The sequence below is a fragment of the Myxine glutinosa genome, chromosome 1 (genome assembly GCF_964187855.1).
Source record: "Myxine glutinosa chromosome 1, kmMyxGlut1.1, whole genome shotgun sequence".
Classification (NCBI taxonomy): Eukaryota; Metazoa; Chordata; class Myxini; order Myxiniformes; family Myxinidae; genus Myxine; species Myxine glutinosa.
Genome location: NC_136261.1, coordinates 177,355,947 through 177,372,945, shown reverse-complemented (window position 1 = coordinate 177,372,945; position 16,999 = coordinate 177,355,947). Strand labels below are relative to the sequence as shown.

General features: G+C 44.1%; 1 protein-coding gene across 1 annotated transcript in view; it reads right to left on the bottom strand.

Moving 5' to 3' along the window:
* Positions 1–13,896: 13,896 nt before the first annotated feature.
* UBE2O (ubiquitin conjugating enzyme E2 O) overlaps positions 13,897–16,999 on the bottom strand; it is a 120,095-nt gene continuing 116,992 nt past the window's right edge. Inside the window, exon 20 of the mRNA XM_068122737.2 lies at positions 13,897–16,061. Within this exon, the coding sequence (XP_067978838.2) occupies positions 15,298–16,061 (764 nt within the window). The 3' untranslated portion in view covers positions 13,897–15,297. The remainder of the gene's footprint in view (positions 16,062–16,999) is intronic.

The following is a 16,999-nucleotide window of genomic DNA, read 5'->3' as shown; positions in this document are numbered from 1 at the left end:
TTCATTATAGAGTATTTATCTGCAACGTTGATTTGACTAAAAAAAACCATTTGTAAAATACTTCGTACTTGGTGTAATATTATAAAGTTAATCATCCTTGCCACAACCAATATTAGAAAACCCCAACTTCCGCTCATTGTTGTAAATTTAACAATAGTGACAGACATCGCGCAATATAATTATAATATAGCGAACTATAAACTTTGGTTTTCACCACCGTTACAAGTATATTTCATGATGAAAAGTAATTATATTACCTTTATGCTTGACAACAACGTGCTTTCCATCCGGCGTGTTCGGATTGGTTGTAAACATTGTCCTAATTGGTCGAAGCAACGTCACATGATTTTATGGCGCCATTATTGATCCAACTCGGTGTCATATCGCGCATTAACGGAGGGTGTTTAGTGACGTCAGTAATTTGTGCGCACACACGGTACAGTCATATTGGAGTACAAGCAGGGAACAAAGGAAGGTCCATTCACAATCGGTGAAGTAGATATTTAGTGTTCGTGTTTTGCCATTGCCAAACAATTAGGTTTTATTTTTTTGTTTCTTTTAGTTTTATTTGTATACAGAATCGAGGCTCGTGTAAGAGATAACACATTGAACATGAAAACATGCACAGACACATAAAACATACAATGAAGGGAGCGGGAGACAAGAGAGGGAGAGAGAGGGGAGCACACAAGCACAACAACAGTTGAGAACAAGGATGTCGGTAGATCTGTGAAAGGGGGAGAGATGGGGGTGGAGGGTTACACGGTATAAAGCAAATGAACACTACTAGGAATTTCAGGAAAGAAGTTGGGGGTTAAAAGAGGCGGATTTGGGTTTTTTTCAAACGGGGGTCGAAAAGATCAAGGTTTTGGATGGGGGAAGATAAGAGATTGTGGTGAACAGCTGTTTTAAAGACCTGGAGGGAGGAGTGGGATTGAAGAGAGTGTTGGAGTTTGTTCCAGAGGTTGGAGAAAAGTGGAATGAAAGAGTGAAGGTGAGCAGAGAGTCTTGATTTTGGCAAATTCACCATAAGAGGGCTGCAGGCAGATCTTGTACATCCTGCAGGAATATTTGGGGGACAGAGCACATCACAAGAGCAGGGGGAGCAAGGTCGGAGAGGAATGGGTAGAAGACAGAAAGACCACCAACCTACCTGCGGCGAAAGAGAGAAAGGCCCTCAGAATCAGCTTCATCGTGGGAGATTCCAATGATTCTGAAAGCTTTGGTTTCAACAGCGTGAAGCCGAGCTAGGTGTGAGACAGGAGCACCAGCCCAGAGGGGAGAACAGTATTCCATTGAGCTGCGGACGAAAGCTTTGTATGTGGTGAGGAGCTCAGGTGTGCCCAGAAAGGACTTCGCACGATGGAGGATGCCCAGTCGGCGACTGGCTTTGGAGGCCAGCTTGGAAATGTGGTTTTCCCAGGAAAGATTATGGAACATAATGAGACCCAAAAGCTTAAGCAACAGAACTTCAAGAGGATTGTTCAGAAAGTAGATGGGAGGGTTGTCCAGTCGGTCTTTTCGGAGAGACAAGGTGAGAGTGTGAGATTTGTCAAGATTGAAAGACATGTTCCACTTGTTTGACCAGTTTGTGATTTGGTCCAGGTATGCAGAGTGAAGATGCTGTTGCCTGTCAATCTGAAGGTTGAGACATGGAGCGGCAGAGAGTGGAGTCAACGGCAAAGAGATAGAGAGGATTTTCCAGAGAGTCAGAGAGATCATTAATGAAGACCAGACAAAGCACAGGGCCCAGAACACTGCCTTGAGGAACTCCAGCCTGAACAGGAAGGGGAGATGAGAGAATTTAATGTAGGGCCACACGTTCACTGCGACCAGAAAGGAAGTCTGCAAGCCATGCATGGAGATTTCCATGGATACCAATACGATAGGAGGAGAGTTTGGTGAGCAGGGCGGGTTGCCATACCGTATCGAAGGCATGTGATATGTCTAGGGAGACACCTCTGATTTCCTCTTTGGCATTGAGGACCTCCATCCATTGTTGAAACAGCAGAAGCAGCATGTCCAGAGTAGAATAACCTGGTCTGAAACCAAATGGATGATCTGAGATTAAGCCATTGGATAAGAGGAAGGATTTGATCTCAGAAGCGATGATGGATTCCATGACCTTGCTGATGATTGGGAGCAGGCTGATTGGTCCGTAGTTGCAATGATCTATTTTTGCACCTTCATTGTGTGAAGCGATGGCAGATAACCTTGAGCAAAAGAGGGTGAAGAGAGCAGAGAGAGGGTGTGAAAGAGCAGCAGAGCAGGATTTTAGGACCCGTGGGTTGATGCCGTCTGGTCCAGTTGCAGAATCTTCGTCGAGGTTTGACAGAAACTTCTCCACCTTGTCAGGAGAGAAGGACACAGAGACCAGGAGCAGTTGGGTTCGACTGGGAAAGGTGGGTACAGAGAGAGATAGGTTTGGGACACAAGATTTTGAGGCAAACACAGAGTTGAGGCATTGGGCTTTTTCACGTGTGGTGTCGGCTGTGTAGCCGTTTGAGGTAAGGGAGGGGATGGAGGGGGAACAAACACCAGAAACAGATTTGACCAGACGCCACCAGGATTTGGAAGAGGGCGACAAGTTTGAGAGTTCAGTCTGGAGAGTCGAGAGATATTGTTTCCTGGCTCTCCTGAGGGTAGACATTCTGACTCCTGACGGTTCAAAGCTTGTACTGAAGCTTGGGTACGTCGATACGTTTGGACACTTTGTCTCGGCGATATTATTATTATATGTGGAGCGATATTATTATTATAGCAATACAAGTTCGGCAACCCAGACCTGTGCGAATTGCCGAATATAGGGCCTAGTCCAGAAGCGAGACAAACTTTCCAACCATTTTATATCCAGATTTCGTGAATTATCTCATACTTGAAGGACCCGCTCCCGCAGGGGACTTATGTTATTATGCTTATTCAAACGTGTAATTCAAAATACCTGTCACTGCGTAATACAACACACTTCCTTACACTGGAAAACGTGGGGACAGGAATAATGTGCTGTAAAGGTGGGACTTGTAATACCCTCTCCCACCTGAAGCGGCGCTACACGATACACATTTACATGGAGAATTTGCATCCTCTTCCCCTCCTCCCTGCTCAAGACCACCGACAAAGATAAAAGACGCCCATGCACTAATTGTGGTCATGCTGATCCTATGTAGCAAGTCTGGATGTAATCGGCCCAGAACTGTAGGAGTAGCGCGACAAACAAACAAACACTATAAATCACAGAGCGACACTTGGTGAAACAGAAAAAAGTAGATCGGGTGGACGGTAGAGCGCATACCTCCACCATTCTGAACAGTTTACGTTTTGTAGTCCGCTCATAGGCTAGATCTGAAACAAAATCAAATCGGCTTGTTTTTGTCGCCCAAACAACTCACCCTGTAATTTTCCCATAATTCTTCCACAATTTTTTAGAAATATCATGCAATATTGTTTTTGGCCCTGTCATTAAATAGAGAGGAATCACGTAAAAAAAAAAAAATAAAAAAAAAATTCTCGAGCTGGATCCAGATTCTGATCTTCACCAAAATAAAATCGATTCATCCTTGTAACACACCCAACCTGTCCACTAAGTTTCATCCGAATCCGTCCATAACTTTTTGAGATATCACGCAATATATAGTTTTTGGCCCGATCTGTCAATGGTGAAGAATCACTAGAAATTCTAGTATCAGGATCTGGATTCGGATCCTGAACAAAAACGTATGTTGCTGTCCTTGGGCAGTCACCTACAGTCGTGGCCACAAATATTGGCACCCTTGCAGTTGGCAATGCACCTTGCATCAAATAACTCACAATTTTCTCGAAAAATAAGTTGAAATTGACAAAAGTATTTTGTCTCCACAATTCTTTATTTCACTGTTAATATTACAGAACCTTTGATTTTTATTCAGAACTTAATATATCCTTTTAAATCAGGAAATAAAAAGAAATGGCATTGACAAAATTATTGACACCCTAGATTTAATATTTGGTAGCACACACAGCCTTTGGACAAAATAACTGCAGCCAAGTGCTTCCTATAGCCATGAATGAGCTTCCTTCACTTCTCTACTGGCAGGTTGGCCCACTCTTCTTGTGCAAACTGCTCCAGTTCTCCCAGATTTGAAGGGTGCCTTCTCCCAACTGCTGTTTTCAGATCTCTCCACAGGTGTTCAACGGGATTTAGATCTGGACTCATTGCTTGTCACTTCAGAACAGTCCAGCGTTTTGTCTTGAACCATTCCTGGGTGCTTTTTGAAGTGCGTTTGGGGTCATTGTTATGCTGCAAGACTCATGACCTTCGACGGAGACCCAGCTTTCTGACACTGGGTGGAACATAGCGCTTCAAAATGCATTTTCATCTCCTGATTTCATGATGCCATGCACACATTCAAGGCACACAGTGCCAGAGACAGCACAGCAATCCCAAAACATCACAGCACAGCAACTGAACCTCCTCCATTTTTGTCAGTGGGGAAGGTGTTCTTTTCTTTGAAGGCTTCATTTTGTTTCCTCTAAACATAGAGATGATGTGGTTTATCAAAAGGCTCTAACTTGGTCTCATTTGTTCATAACAGCAGACGGCATCAGCCCACGGGTCCTAAAATCCTGCTCTGCCGCTCTATCTCACCCTCTCTCTGTTCTTTTCACCCTATCTTTTGCTCAAGGTCATCTGCCAGCATCCTGGAAATCAGCTAACATTACCGCTTTACACAAAAAAGGTGCAAAAACAGATCCTTGCAACTACAGACCAATCAGCCTGCTCCCAATTATCAGCAAAGTCATGGAATCCATCATTGCTTCGGATATGAAATCTTTCCTCTTCTCCAATGGCTTGATCTCTGATCATCAATTTGGTTTCAGACCAGGTCACTCTACTCTGGACATGCTGCTTCTGCTGTCTCAACAATGGATGGAGGTCCTCATTGCCAAACAGGAAATCAGAGCTGTCTCCCTTGACATATCACGTGCCTTCGATACGGTCTGGCACCCAGCTCTGCTCACCAAACTCTCCTCCTATGGTATCCATGGAAATCTCCATGCATGGCTTGCGGACTTCCTCTCTGGTCGTAGTCAACGTGTGGCCCTGAATGGATTTCTCTCATCTCCCCTTCCTGTTCAGTCTGGAGTTCCCCAAGGCAGTGTGCTGGGCCCTGTGCTTTTTCTGGTCTTTATCAATGATCTCTCCGACTCTCTGGAAAATCCTCACTATCTCTTTGCTGATGACTCCACTCTCTGCCGCTCCATTCCTCTTCCCTCAGATCGGCAGTCTGCAGCCTCCTCACTCTCTGAAGACCTGGACAAAATCACAGACTGGTCAAACAAGTGGAACATGTCTTTCAATCCTGACAAATCTCACTCTCTTACTATGTCTCTCCGAAAAGATCGACTGGACAACCCTCCCATCTACTTTCTCAACAATCCTCTCCAAGAAGTTCTGTCGCTCAAGCTTTTGGGTCTCACTATCTGCCATGATCTTTCTTGGGAAAACCACATTTCCAAGCTGGCCTCCAAAGCCAGTTGCCGACTGGGCATCCTCCATCGTGCGAAGTCCTTCCTCGGCACACCTGAGCTCCTCACCACATACAAGGCTTTCATCCGCAGCTCAATGGAATACTGTTCTCCCCTATGGGCTGGTGCTCCTGCCTCACACCTGGCTCGGCTTCACGCTGTTGAATCCAAAGCTTTCAAAATCATTGGAATCTCCCGCAATGAAGCTATCTCTGAGGGCCTTTCACTCACTCACCGCAGGCAGGTAGGTGGTCTTTCTGTCTTCTACCGACTCCTCTCCGGCCTTGCTCCCCCAGCTCTCTCTGTGCTCTGTCCCCCAAATATTCCTACAGGTCACACAAGATCTGCCAGCAACCCTCTGATGGTTAAACTGCCGAAATCTCGGCTCTCTGCTCACCTTCACTCTTTCATTCCTCTTTTCTCCCGCCTCTGGAACAAACTCCCACACTCCCTTCAATCCCACTCCTCCCTCCAGGTCTTTAAAACAGCTGTTCACCACCATCTCCTATCTTCCCCCATCCAAAACCTTGATCTTTTCTACCCCCACTAATTCACCCCAGATCCACCCTGTTTGAAATTCCAACTTCTTTCCTGGAAGTCCTGGCAGTGTCCATATGTTTATACCTCTCCCACCCCCCCCCCCCCTTCACATGCCTCCCCCCCAAAGCCCTCTCCCTCCCACAGATCTCTCGATGTCTCCATGTCTCTCGGTCCCTGCTCTCAAATGTTGTGTTTGTGTCCTTCCCCCTTTCTCACCATCTTGTCTACCGCTCCCGATGTTATTTGTTTTATGTGTCTGTTTGTCTTTCTGTGTGATTAATGTTCGCTCTTTCACGAGCCTCGATCTTGTATACAAAAAAAATAAAAAATAAAAAAAATAAGACATTCTCTCAGAAGGATTTTGGCTTGTTCAGGTGTGGTTTGACAAACTCCCGTCAGGCTTTCTCAGCAGTGGGGTCCTCCTGGGTATCCTACCATGGAACCCCCTTTCATTGAGTTGGCGACGGATGGTGAGAGTTGAAACTGTTGTACCTTGTGTCTGAAGGTCAGCTTGAATCTGTTTGGCAGTTGATCGAGGTGCTTTCTCCACCATTTGAACAATCCTTCGCTTCAATCTTCGTTTCAAGTTTTCTCTTGTGGCCACGTCCAGGGAGGTTGGCTACAGTGCCATGGGCCTTAAACGTCCTGATAACATTGTGTACAGTGGACACAGGAACATCAAGGTCTCTGGAGATGGACCTGTAGCCTTCATATTGTCCATGCTTGGCTACAATCTTGTGTCTGACCTCAGACAATTCTCTGGTTTTCTTTCTTTTCTCCATGCTCATTGCAGTACACACAAATGCTCATTGCAGTGACACAAAACAGAATCAGTAAGAGGCAGAATGAGTCCTTTTCTCTATTCAAACTGGTTGAATGAGTTATTTTTATATTGCAGGCACCTGCAACTCACCACAAGTGAGTTCAATTCCAAAGTAAAGGAGAATCACCTGCTTGAAATCTAATTATTTCTAATAACTTCTAAAAGGTGCCAATAATATTGTCTGGGCCATTTTAGGATTTGTGTGTGGAATAAGCTAAGATTTAGTATTTTTTTCAGCTTTTTTTGTTTTGTTCCACTGCAAACCAAAGAAATTCATGTGGATACCAAAATATTTTTTTAATCTCAACAATTTCTTGGAAGAAATGGTACATTATTTGAAAAAAGTGCAAGGGTGCCAATATTTTTGGCCACGACTGTACATACACAAAAAAATTGAGAACGATGGCTTGAAAACTGTGGATAAAATTGTGTGACAAACAAACAAACAAACAAACAAAGAAACAGCGCTGAGCGCACTTTGCTGCCTCAAAACAATGTTCACATTGAACTCCTCCAACATCCCAGGACCGACCAATACTCTTCCCTTCATTCCCTTGGATATTCCTCACACCAACCTAACTTCTGCTTCCAGCCTACCGTCCATTTCAGTGTAACCATCACCATCTCTCTTGGGACTGTTTCCCAGGCCTTCTCCAGATCCACAAATCCCAATGCCATTTCACTTTGCACCTCTAACCTCTTCTCCACCATCTGTTTCAGCATGGACATCCCATCTGTCGTTCGCCTACCCTTACTACAACATGCATTTTAAAGGCCATTTTCCCTGCTAGAGCGGGGGTTAGCCTTGCGGTCCCCATGACAATCTTCTCCATTTTGCCCTATTTTCTGCATCTCTCCTTGTTAACCCCCTTGCCCGCATTTCTTCTTCCACCATCTTTAGCCAAGTCTTTTTCGGTCTTCCCCGTCCTCTGCTTCCTTCTACATTCATTTCCATCACTCTTCTCAACCAGTCACTTTCATCCTTCCTCAACACATGACCAAACCATCTCAACCTGTTCCGCTTCACAGCATCAATCACAGGCTCTATTCCCATCATCTTTCGCAATTCATAATTTGTCTTCCTCTCTCTCAACGATACTCCGCACATCCACTGAACCATTCGCATTTCCACCCTTTCCAACCTTCGTTGCTGCTCTACGTTCATTCCCAATGTCTCGCTCCCATAAATCATAACACTTCTCACACATGCAGCATACACCTTTCCCTTCAGCTTCAACGACACTCCCCTCCTCATCAGCACGCCACTCAGTTCCCGAAACTTCTTCCATGCACATCTCACTCGAGCAACCGTTGCCGAGTCTGATCCACCTTCTCCATTCAGCATGTCTCTGAGGTAGCAAAATGCTTTCACACCTTCCAGCTTCATGCCGTTTCCAAGATCCAACTCAACATTTCCTCCATCTGCAGCTCCCTCTGTGCACACCTTACATTTGAATGTAGCTGCCACACTGGTTAATGACCCTCTCAGACCACTACATTTTTGATGAACCCACTCAGCGCACATTGTACATTGAATGGAGTTCACTCCGACACCCTTCCTGCACACAGCACACGGCCACTTCCCAGTTCTTTCCACCTCACCACATGCTTTACCACTTGCCATCACCTTCGTCTTTCCGATATTCACCTTCAGACTTTTTGTCTTCATACATTCCTTCCACTTGTTCATCTTTTCCTTCAGTCCATCCATACTTTCCGCAATCAACACCAGATCATCTGCATACAACTCCCACGGTAAACCCTCCTTTACGTTCCGAGCCAGCACCTCCATCACAGCCACAAATAGTCGTGGACTTAGTACCGACCCCTGATGCACTCCCACCTTCACCTCAAACTCACCACTGTTCCCGTCCTTCGTCCTTGCAGCTGTGCGCGCTCTTTTGTACACTGCTATCACTACTCTGATCAACCATTCCTCCACTCCTAACTTCCTCAATGCCCATGTCAATACTTTGCGTGGAACCCTATCGAATGCTTTCTCCAGATCAACAAACCCAAGAAACAACTTCTTCCTCTTCTCCATGTACTTCTCCTGCAACTGCCTCACAATGAAAGCGCGTCTGTCGTTCCTCTTCCTGGCATAAATCCAAACTGCATTTCATCGATCTTCACTTTCTTCCTTATCCTCCCCTCCAACACCCTTTCCAATACCTTCATTCCATGCTTCAATAACTTTATCGCTTTATCGATAACTCAATAACTCCAATAACTCAATAACTTTATCGCCTACCCTTACTGAACCCCTGCTACTCTTCTCTGATCTCCTTCGCCACACTCTTCCTTATCCTCGCATCCAGAACCCTCTCCAGCACCTTCAGGACATGACTAAGGAGCGTAATGCCCTTGGACTTCTCCGGATCTCGAATATCCCTCTTCCCCTTCCATATCAGCACAATTAACCCTGTCATCCACTCCGAAATTGAACCATCTCACATACACACATTCAACAACCTCTTCGTCCACCTCACTCCGACTTCTCCCACTGCAATTATCATCTCTGCACACACCTCATCAATGCCTGGCACCCTTCCCTTTTTCACCCTCTTCAATGCTGTCTGCACTTCCACTTCCGTGATCTCCACCACCTCCACATAACTCGGTAGCTCCAGCTCACTGTTGCTTCCTTCCGGTTCAACAACTCTTTCAAAATATCCTTCCCGCACCTTCAATACCGTGCCCCTCTCTGTCACTAGCCTCCCGCCATGATCCTTAATCACCCCCCCCCCCCCCCTTTCATGTCCTTTTTTATCCCCTCAAAATCAACAGTCACTCTTCTAACAAATTGCACCAAGGAACATAGCGGTGCACCACACATCACACTGAACAACATCCCTATTCCACACACACCAAACAAAAATATGTGACCTCACTTTTAACACTTCCATGCCATTCTCAGATCACATCACAAACATTAAAGAAACATGCACACCCAAGCTGAACACACTTAGGCCACTCACAGGCACAGACTTTGGACACCACAAAAACATCACTAAAATACAAACAGTACGTACATTAGATCAATCATCAACTATGCCAGCTCATCTTGGGCCTCCAGCCTATCAAACAGACATCTCAACACTCTGCAGACCATACAAACCAAAGCCCTTTGCATCATCACATGTTGCACATTAACAACACCAATCGAGCACCTACACACAAAAGTAAAAATGCTAAAAATCAAAGACTACTTAGACATGGGAGTTGCACAGTTTCTTGCAACGGCAAATGCCAACCCTAATCACACATGCCACCACATGTACAACGACCCACAGGCCCCTAGAGACATTAAAACTATACCAAAAAGACACTACAGTGACATCCTTTGTAACATCCTCCCACCAAACAACGGAAACTACAAAAAAAAAAACATCCACACCCACATCACCACAAATGCAATAAACCACCTGGGCCCAAACAGTATCTTGGGCACAAAACCCCCACCCATCGATGACACAGAGAAACTACTCCCCAGGTCTGAAAGTGTTCACCTTTCACCCCTTCACTATGGACACCACCACCAACCCCCGTTGCCACACCAAGAGACAAGTCGCCCGGTTTTGTGTCCCTCACCCCAACACCCCCGTCTGTGCTTGTGAATAAGAGTAAGGCGTCTTAGTTGTAATAGGATTTATTTTACCTCATTAGTTTACCACATTGTATGTAATGATTATTGATTTTATTTCCCCTTGTTGTTTGTTTAGGAATAAACCCGTTTGTTTTTATAAGTCTTAAGGTTGCGAGTTTATATCACTATAATTCAGAATGCCTCGTAGTTAAAGCCTGTTTCGGTCCATCCGTTCACAGGTCTCTGTGTTAACCACCCTGAACACGACAATATTTTAGAGTTTTATAAAAACAAGATATGCATCATCGCCCCAAGGTCGGGATTACATTGTGAAAGGAAGTTTCTTCATTCCTGTATTGATGTCCGACATGATGGTCTGCAGCGTCCTCCAAGGTTGACTCTCTCCATCAAAAGATGTCCATCAAAAGAGCATCGTTTTGAAGCTTTCCAGGAGCATTTGAAAAGCTTCGTTATTCCTGGTCATGCATTTTCATGGATAACTAGATATCTGCGATCACAAAGGGTAAGCCGCCTCATCCGACTCCCAGTGATGGTGATCCAATGATGGCCATTTTTTTTTTTTGGACCACCATATGACCTTGACCTTCACCATATCGGGATATAGTGTAAATAAAGAAAATGTGTCCCCATCAACATTCTATCCAACAAAACTCAACATCATGAAAATCAGACAAAAAAAAAAATTCAGGTTATGATGAAAAGGTGTTTTTTGTTAATTCGGTCACAATCCAAAAAACGTAGATCAAGGACACATCAAATATCAGGTGCACAACTTCAGTGCAGGTACACTATTATGATGCAAGAAGATTTTGAGAAGTCTTCGAGATTCCGCATTGCCTAAAAAGTGTTTATTTCTTTCAGACTGCAATTTCACCTTGACATTCAACTCAGAGGGGTGATGTAAAATGTAAATCAAGAGTAAATGCAACTTGCCCTAGGCTATCTAGTGAGGGCAATTTCGTTCCAACCAGACAAACCTTAGTCGGGTTATGCTGAAAAATGTTAAAATGTCTATTATTGGGTCATGACCTTAAAGATTATGTCAAGGTCCAAAAAAATCTCAACCACACGCACTTTATATTCTCATTATTAATGTTAAATTTCACTCCAAAAGTCCTTGGACATTGGCCAAAAAAAAGGGAGAACTAGAACGGCACTTTTGGACGTCGACCGTTTTTCCTCCACTCACATTACATCATTGTACATACCTGTACCAAGTTTGATTTAAATCCCTTCAGCTGTTCTCAAGTATCACATTTTACCTGACATGACTTCTGATCTTTGCTGCCGAAATGTAATCAGTTCATCTTTTCATCATAATATATATTTGTACCGAGTTTGGTCAAAATCCCATCACTGGTTCACAAGTTGGTGCAGTAACAGAATTTTGACCGAATGACACCTCTGACCTTTGACTCCATAATGCAATGCATTTATCTTTACATCATTATACATACTTGTACCAAATTTGACTTAAATCCCTTCAGCCGTTCTTAGGTTACTGCGGTAACAAAAAACTATTACAGAAACTGACCTTTGACCTCTTGATGCAGAAATCTAAACAGTTAATCTTGGTATCATAATAAATACTTGTACCAAGTTTGGTGAAAATCCCATCACTGGTTCACAAGTTAGCTTGGTAACATAATTTTTACGTAAAGGACCTCTGACCTTTGACCTCTTGACCCCATAATGTCATAAATTCATTTTACATCATTATGTACATACTTGTACCAAGTTTGACTTAGATCCCTTCAGCAGTTCTAAAGTTATTGTGGTTACGAAAACCTATCACAGACGCAAAGACGGACAAACGCACGAACGGACAACCCAAAAACATAAACCGGCAGCTTCGTCGGTGGAGGCATAACAACCTAAATGGTGGTTTAATTAGGGGTGTAAGACCATCATTTTTAACCCAGAGGAATATGATGTAAAGTAAGCATAAATGCACCGCACTCTCGGCTATATAGAGGGCAATTTCGTTCCGATAGGACAAATGTTAGTTGGGTTATGGTGAAAAATGTTAAAATGTCTTTAATTGGGGTCATGACCTAAAAATTATGTCAAGGTCAAAAAATGTCAACCCCGCATACTTTGTATTTTCGTCATTGATGTAAAATTTCATTCCAGAAATCCCAGCCAGCTCTGAGATACAGCTCGGAAATTGGTGGGGGGAAAAAAACACCGAAATGGTGGTTTCGTTCTCCAAGGGGTCCAAGAAACTCTGTTGTACCATTAAAAATTGAGGGCACCAATTGTAGAAACAAACCTTATAACATCAATATGCCTTGCCCTCTTATATAGGGGGGGAGCTTAATTATGCATTGAGGGCACCAATTGCAGAAACAAACCTTACAACATCAATACGCCTTGCCCTCTTATATAGGGGGGAGCTTAATTATGCATTGAGGGCACCAATTGTAGAAACAAACCTTACAACATCAATACACCTTGCGCTCTTATATAGGGGGGGGAGCTTAATTATGCATTGAGGGCACCAATTGCAGAAACAAACCTTATAACATCAATACGCCTTGCCCTCTTATATAGGGGGGAGCTTAATTATGCATTGAGGGCACCAATTGCAGAAACAAACCTTATAACATCAATACGCCTTGCCCTCTTATATAGGGGGGAGCTTAATTATGCATTGAGGGCACCAATTGCAGAAACAAACCTTACAACATCAATATGCCTTGCCCTCTTATATAGGGGGGGAGCTTAATTATGCATTGAGGGCACCAATTGCAGAAACAAACCTTACAACATCAATACGCCTTGCCCTCTTATATAGGGTGGAGCTTAATTATGCATTGAGGGCACCAATTGTAGAAACAAACCTTACAACATCAATACACCTTGCGCTCTTATATAGGGGGGGGGGGAGCTTAATTATGCATTGAGGGCACCAATTGCAGAAACAAACCTTACAACATCAATACGCCTTGCCCTCTTATATAGGGGGGAGCTTAATTATGCATTGAGGGCACCAATTGCAGAAACAAACCTTACAACATCAATATGCCTTGCCCTCTTATATAGGGGGGGAGCTTAATTATGCATTGAGGGCACCAATTGCAGAAACAAACCTTACAACATCAATACGCCTTGCCCTCTTATATAGGGGGGAGCTTAATTATGCATTGAGGGCACCAATTGCAGAAACAAACCTTACAACATCAATATGCCTTGCCCTCTTATATAGGGGGGGGAGCTTAATTATGCATTTTTCACTCTTTCTCAAACTTCCTAACTTGCAACATTTTCAGATAAGTGCTTTTAAATCCTGGAAAAAAAACCTCAAAGCGGATATACAAGAGAAAAACCTCAGAAGGTGTCAAAGCAGAAAATACTTCATAAAAGGGAAGCAAGTGCACACGGTACTTTGTGTGGTAATAAATCTCATGAAGCGTACAAGTAAGAGGCATGCAAAACAATTTTTATTTTTCAGATCTTGCATTCCTCGGAAATGTGTTTCAAGCAAAGCAGCAATGAGAAAGTGCAGCAGCAGGGATGTCCGTCGCTGGAGAAAGGACGAGAAAAGTTAAATGCATCATGTGTGTAAGGGTGAAGCGGACGGGCGAAACATGTAAGGACGATGGGCGAGGGTGGTGCAGATGGCAGGGCAGAATGAATGGCGATAGCGATGCAATGGTTGGAGAGAATCGAGAGAAGGGAATGGCAATGGGGGTGAGGCTGACAATTTGAAGGTTAGCGAAGAGCTTCGCAGAAAAGTGGAATTGGAGAAGGGTAACCAGACCGCTATACAAGAGGTGGTACGTGCAAAACAAACCGGCAGAGTTTGGAGGAGAGAGTTTGGAAGCCAGACACACACGAAAAAATAGGTTAGGCAAGACTGAGAGATGGGATGAAAGAAAGGCCAACTGTCATTGGTACAACTACACTGCAGTGAATCATTCTCTGGAAAGAAGCCTGTTTTCTGGCAGCTTATGAAGGATTGCTGTTGTTATGAGGAACAGACATACATCAGTCGAAGTGTACTTGAAGGAAGGTATGTTAGATAGAATGTGACATTAAGGACACAAAGGATTTAGCATTACAGCACGCACACTGGCACCTGTACAGAAGCACAGGGACAATCGCAGATAGAACTCGGCAGCATGGGGGGTGGGGGCAAGGGTGAAATATACATATGATAAACATGTACAATAATGATAACATTCAATGTTAAGATCACAGCTGCATTCTTAGCTTTTCATAAAAAGCCAATTAAATATTTCGTTTGTTTCTAATCCATAAGTGCATCGTTCATCCATCACTCCACTTCGAATCATCAACATGCTCGGATGCGGTGTGCGAGCCGAACGAATGTTTGTATGGTGCGGGGCCAACGTTCGGACCCGAAACGAACACAACAAGAAGGTTCACAAGTGAAAAACGAGGTCGGTACAGGAAGGAAAATGCTTACTCTGTTTTCCATCAAATGGACCAAAAAAACCCAAAACAATAACGGGTGATTGAACATGAAAACTATACTCTCGTGATGGAAAGAAACGCAGCCACATGAACCCATAATAAAAAAAAACCCATAATGAACATGAACATGAACATGAACATGAACATGAACCCATAATGATCCAAACAAAAACAATTAGGAGACACTCTCCTTACCAAATTATTAACATTAATATTAAATCATGTGAACTCCCCCCCCCCCCCCCCCGCAATGAAACAGTTAAATATATTAGGTGCTCAGAGAGTAAACATTTAATTGCAAGTGAGAAAATTCTACACCACCAAGAGATAGGCTGTATAGGCAAGGTTCATTTAAACTCTGAAACAAAGTTTGAATTGTGCATCAAGATGTAGCTTGAGGCGTTGGGCCGAGTCCTCTAGACTGGGACGATAGCACGGATACATCTTCGACATCATCAGGAATGCCAGCAGTTTGTAGCGTTGAAGAAAGCTGTTGTAAACAAGGTTCGACACTTTTTATGAAGCCCTTCGACAGTGGGAAGAGTGGAAATCCAACATTTGGTGGATATTTCTGCCTCCCTTGCAAGAAGCTGTGGTAGCTTTTTCGCCGCTTCTTGGGCCGCACACCAGCCGACGACTCGGCTCTGCCGCCGCCGTCGGTCTCATCGTCCGAGTCACAAGCGACGGTGGCGGTGGCGGTGGTAGGTGATGAAACAGAAGAGGAAACCGCCGGTGTGGGAGTGGGTGCTTTGGAGGCCGACGGTGCCTGGGCAGAAGCAGTCGACGAATCGACAGTTTCTTCCTCAGCAACTGTTCCCATCGTTACTGCGCCAGTGTCAGGACGCTCGGTCGTCGTACAGCCGGACGTGTTGGACGTGCTGTGCGTGGCTCTGTACTGTAACCGCTGATTAAGTGATAGCCAGCCCTGCAAACGGTGGTAGAGCCGCCATCCCCGTGTGCGGAAGTGATTCGTAACCTCGCGATGGAACATGGGGTGTGGGTCACGGATCAATAATGCGGTGGACTGCAGCAACTTGATGAGCACCATCTCGTTGTAGCAGCGACTGTTTTCAAAACCTTCCTGGAGGCCACGGTCACTCTCAAATCCTGCCTCGTTGTAGTACGGTTCATTCACCAGGATTAGTCCTGTCAAGGTAAATGATATTCACCATCAAATGTGATTCCACAGGAAAACGATTCGCATTTAATATCCAAATCAAAGTATTACACCTTTACTGACCTGGTACGAACTTAAAAATTTTGTGATTTTAACAAATTTGTAGTTTCAGTTTTCAAACCGTAATCCAACCGAACACAACAAAGAAAGTGAGGCATTGCCGGAACCTTGCCCAACTTTCAAATTACTGCTCTAACCTAGAGTGGGCGCTGCATCGGCGACACAGCTGCGCCCCCAGCAAATTTATACTGCCCGCAGCTGTGTGCTAAAAGCGAAAGAAGAAGAACCACAACAAATATTGCAAATATAAAGTGATGCAACATAAAAGTTTTGCATCTGAAGGGTTCACATAAAAATATATTCTGCAAATGATACCCCTCCAGCTCCTTGCTATTACATCAAGAGACTTACTGTAATTAACCAGAAAGTAAAACGGCACTGGGGAGTTAACTGGTTATGTCTTTTTGTTTCAATGATAAAATGATTGCTAAATTAAACTCCCTCGCTCTCTTCAATCCCACTCCTCCCTCAAGGTCTTTAAAACAGCTGTTCACCACCATCTCTTATCTTCCCCCATCCAAAACCTTGATTGTTTCTACCCCCGTTAATTTCACCCCAGATCCACTTTTTGGAAATACCGACTTCTTTCCTGGAGGTCCTAGCAGTGTCCTTGTGTTTTATACCTCTCCCACCCCTCCCCCCTTCCCACACCTCCTCCCCCCAAGCCTTCTCCCTCCCACAGATCTCCTGATGTCCTTGTTCTCTACTGTTGTACTTGTGTGCTTCCCTCTCTCACCCCATCTTGTCTCCCGCTCCCTTTATCATATGTTTTATGTGTCAGTTTGTCTTTTTGTGATTAATGTTAGCTCTTACACGAGCCTCAATCTTGTATAAAAAAAATATTTAA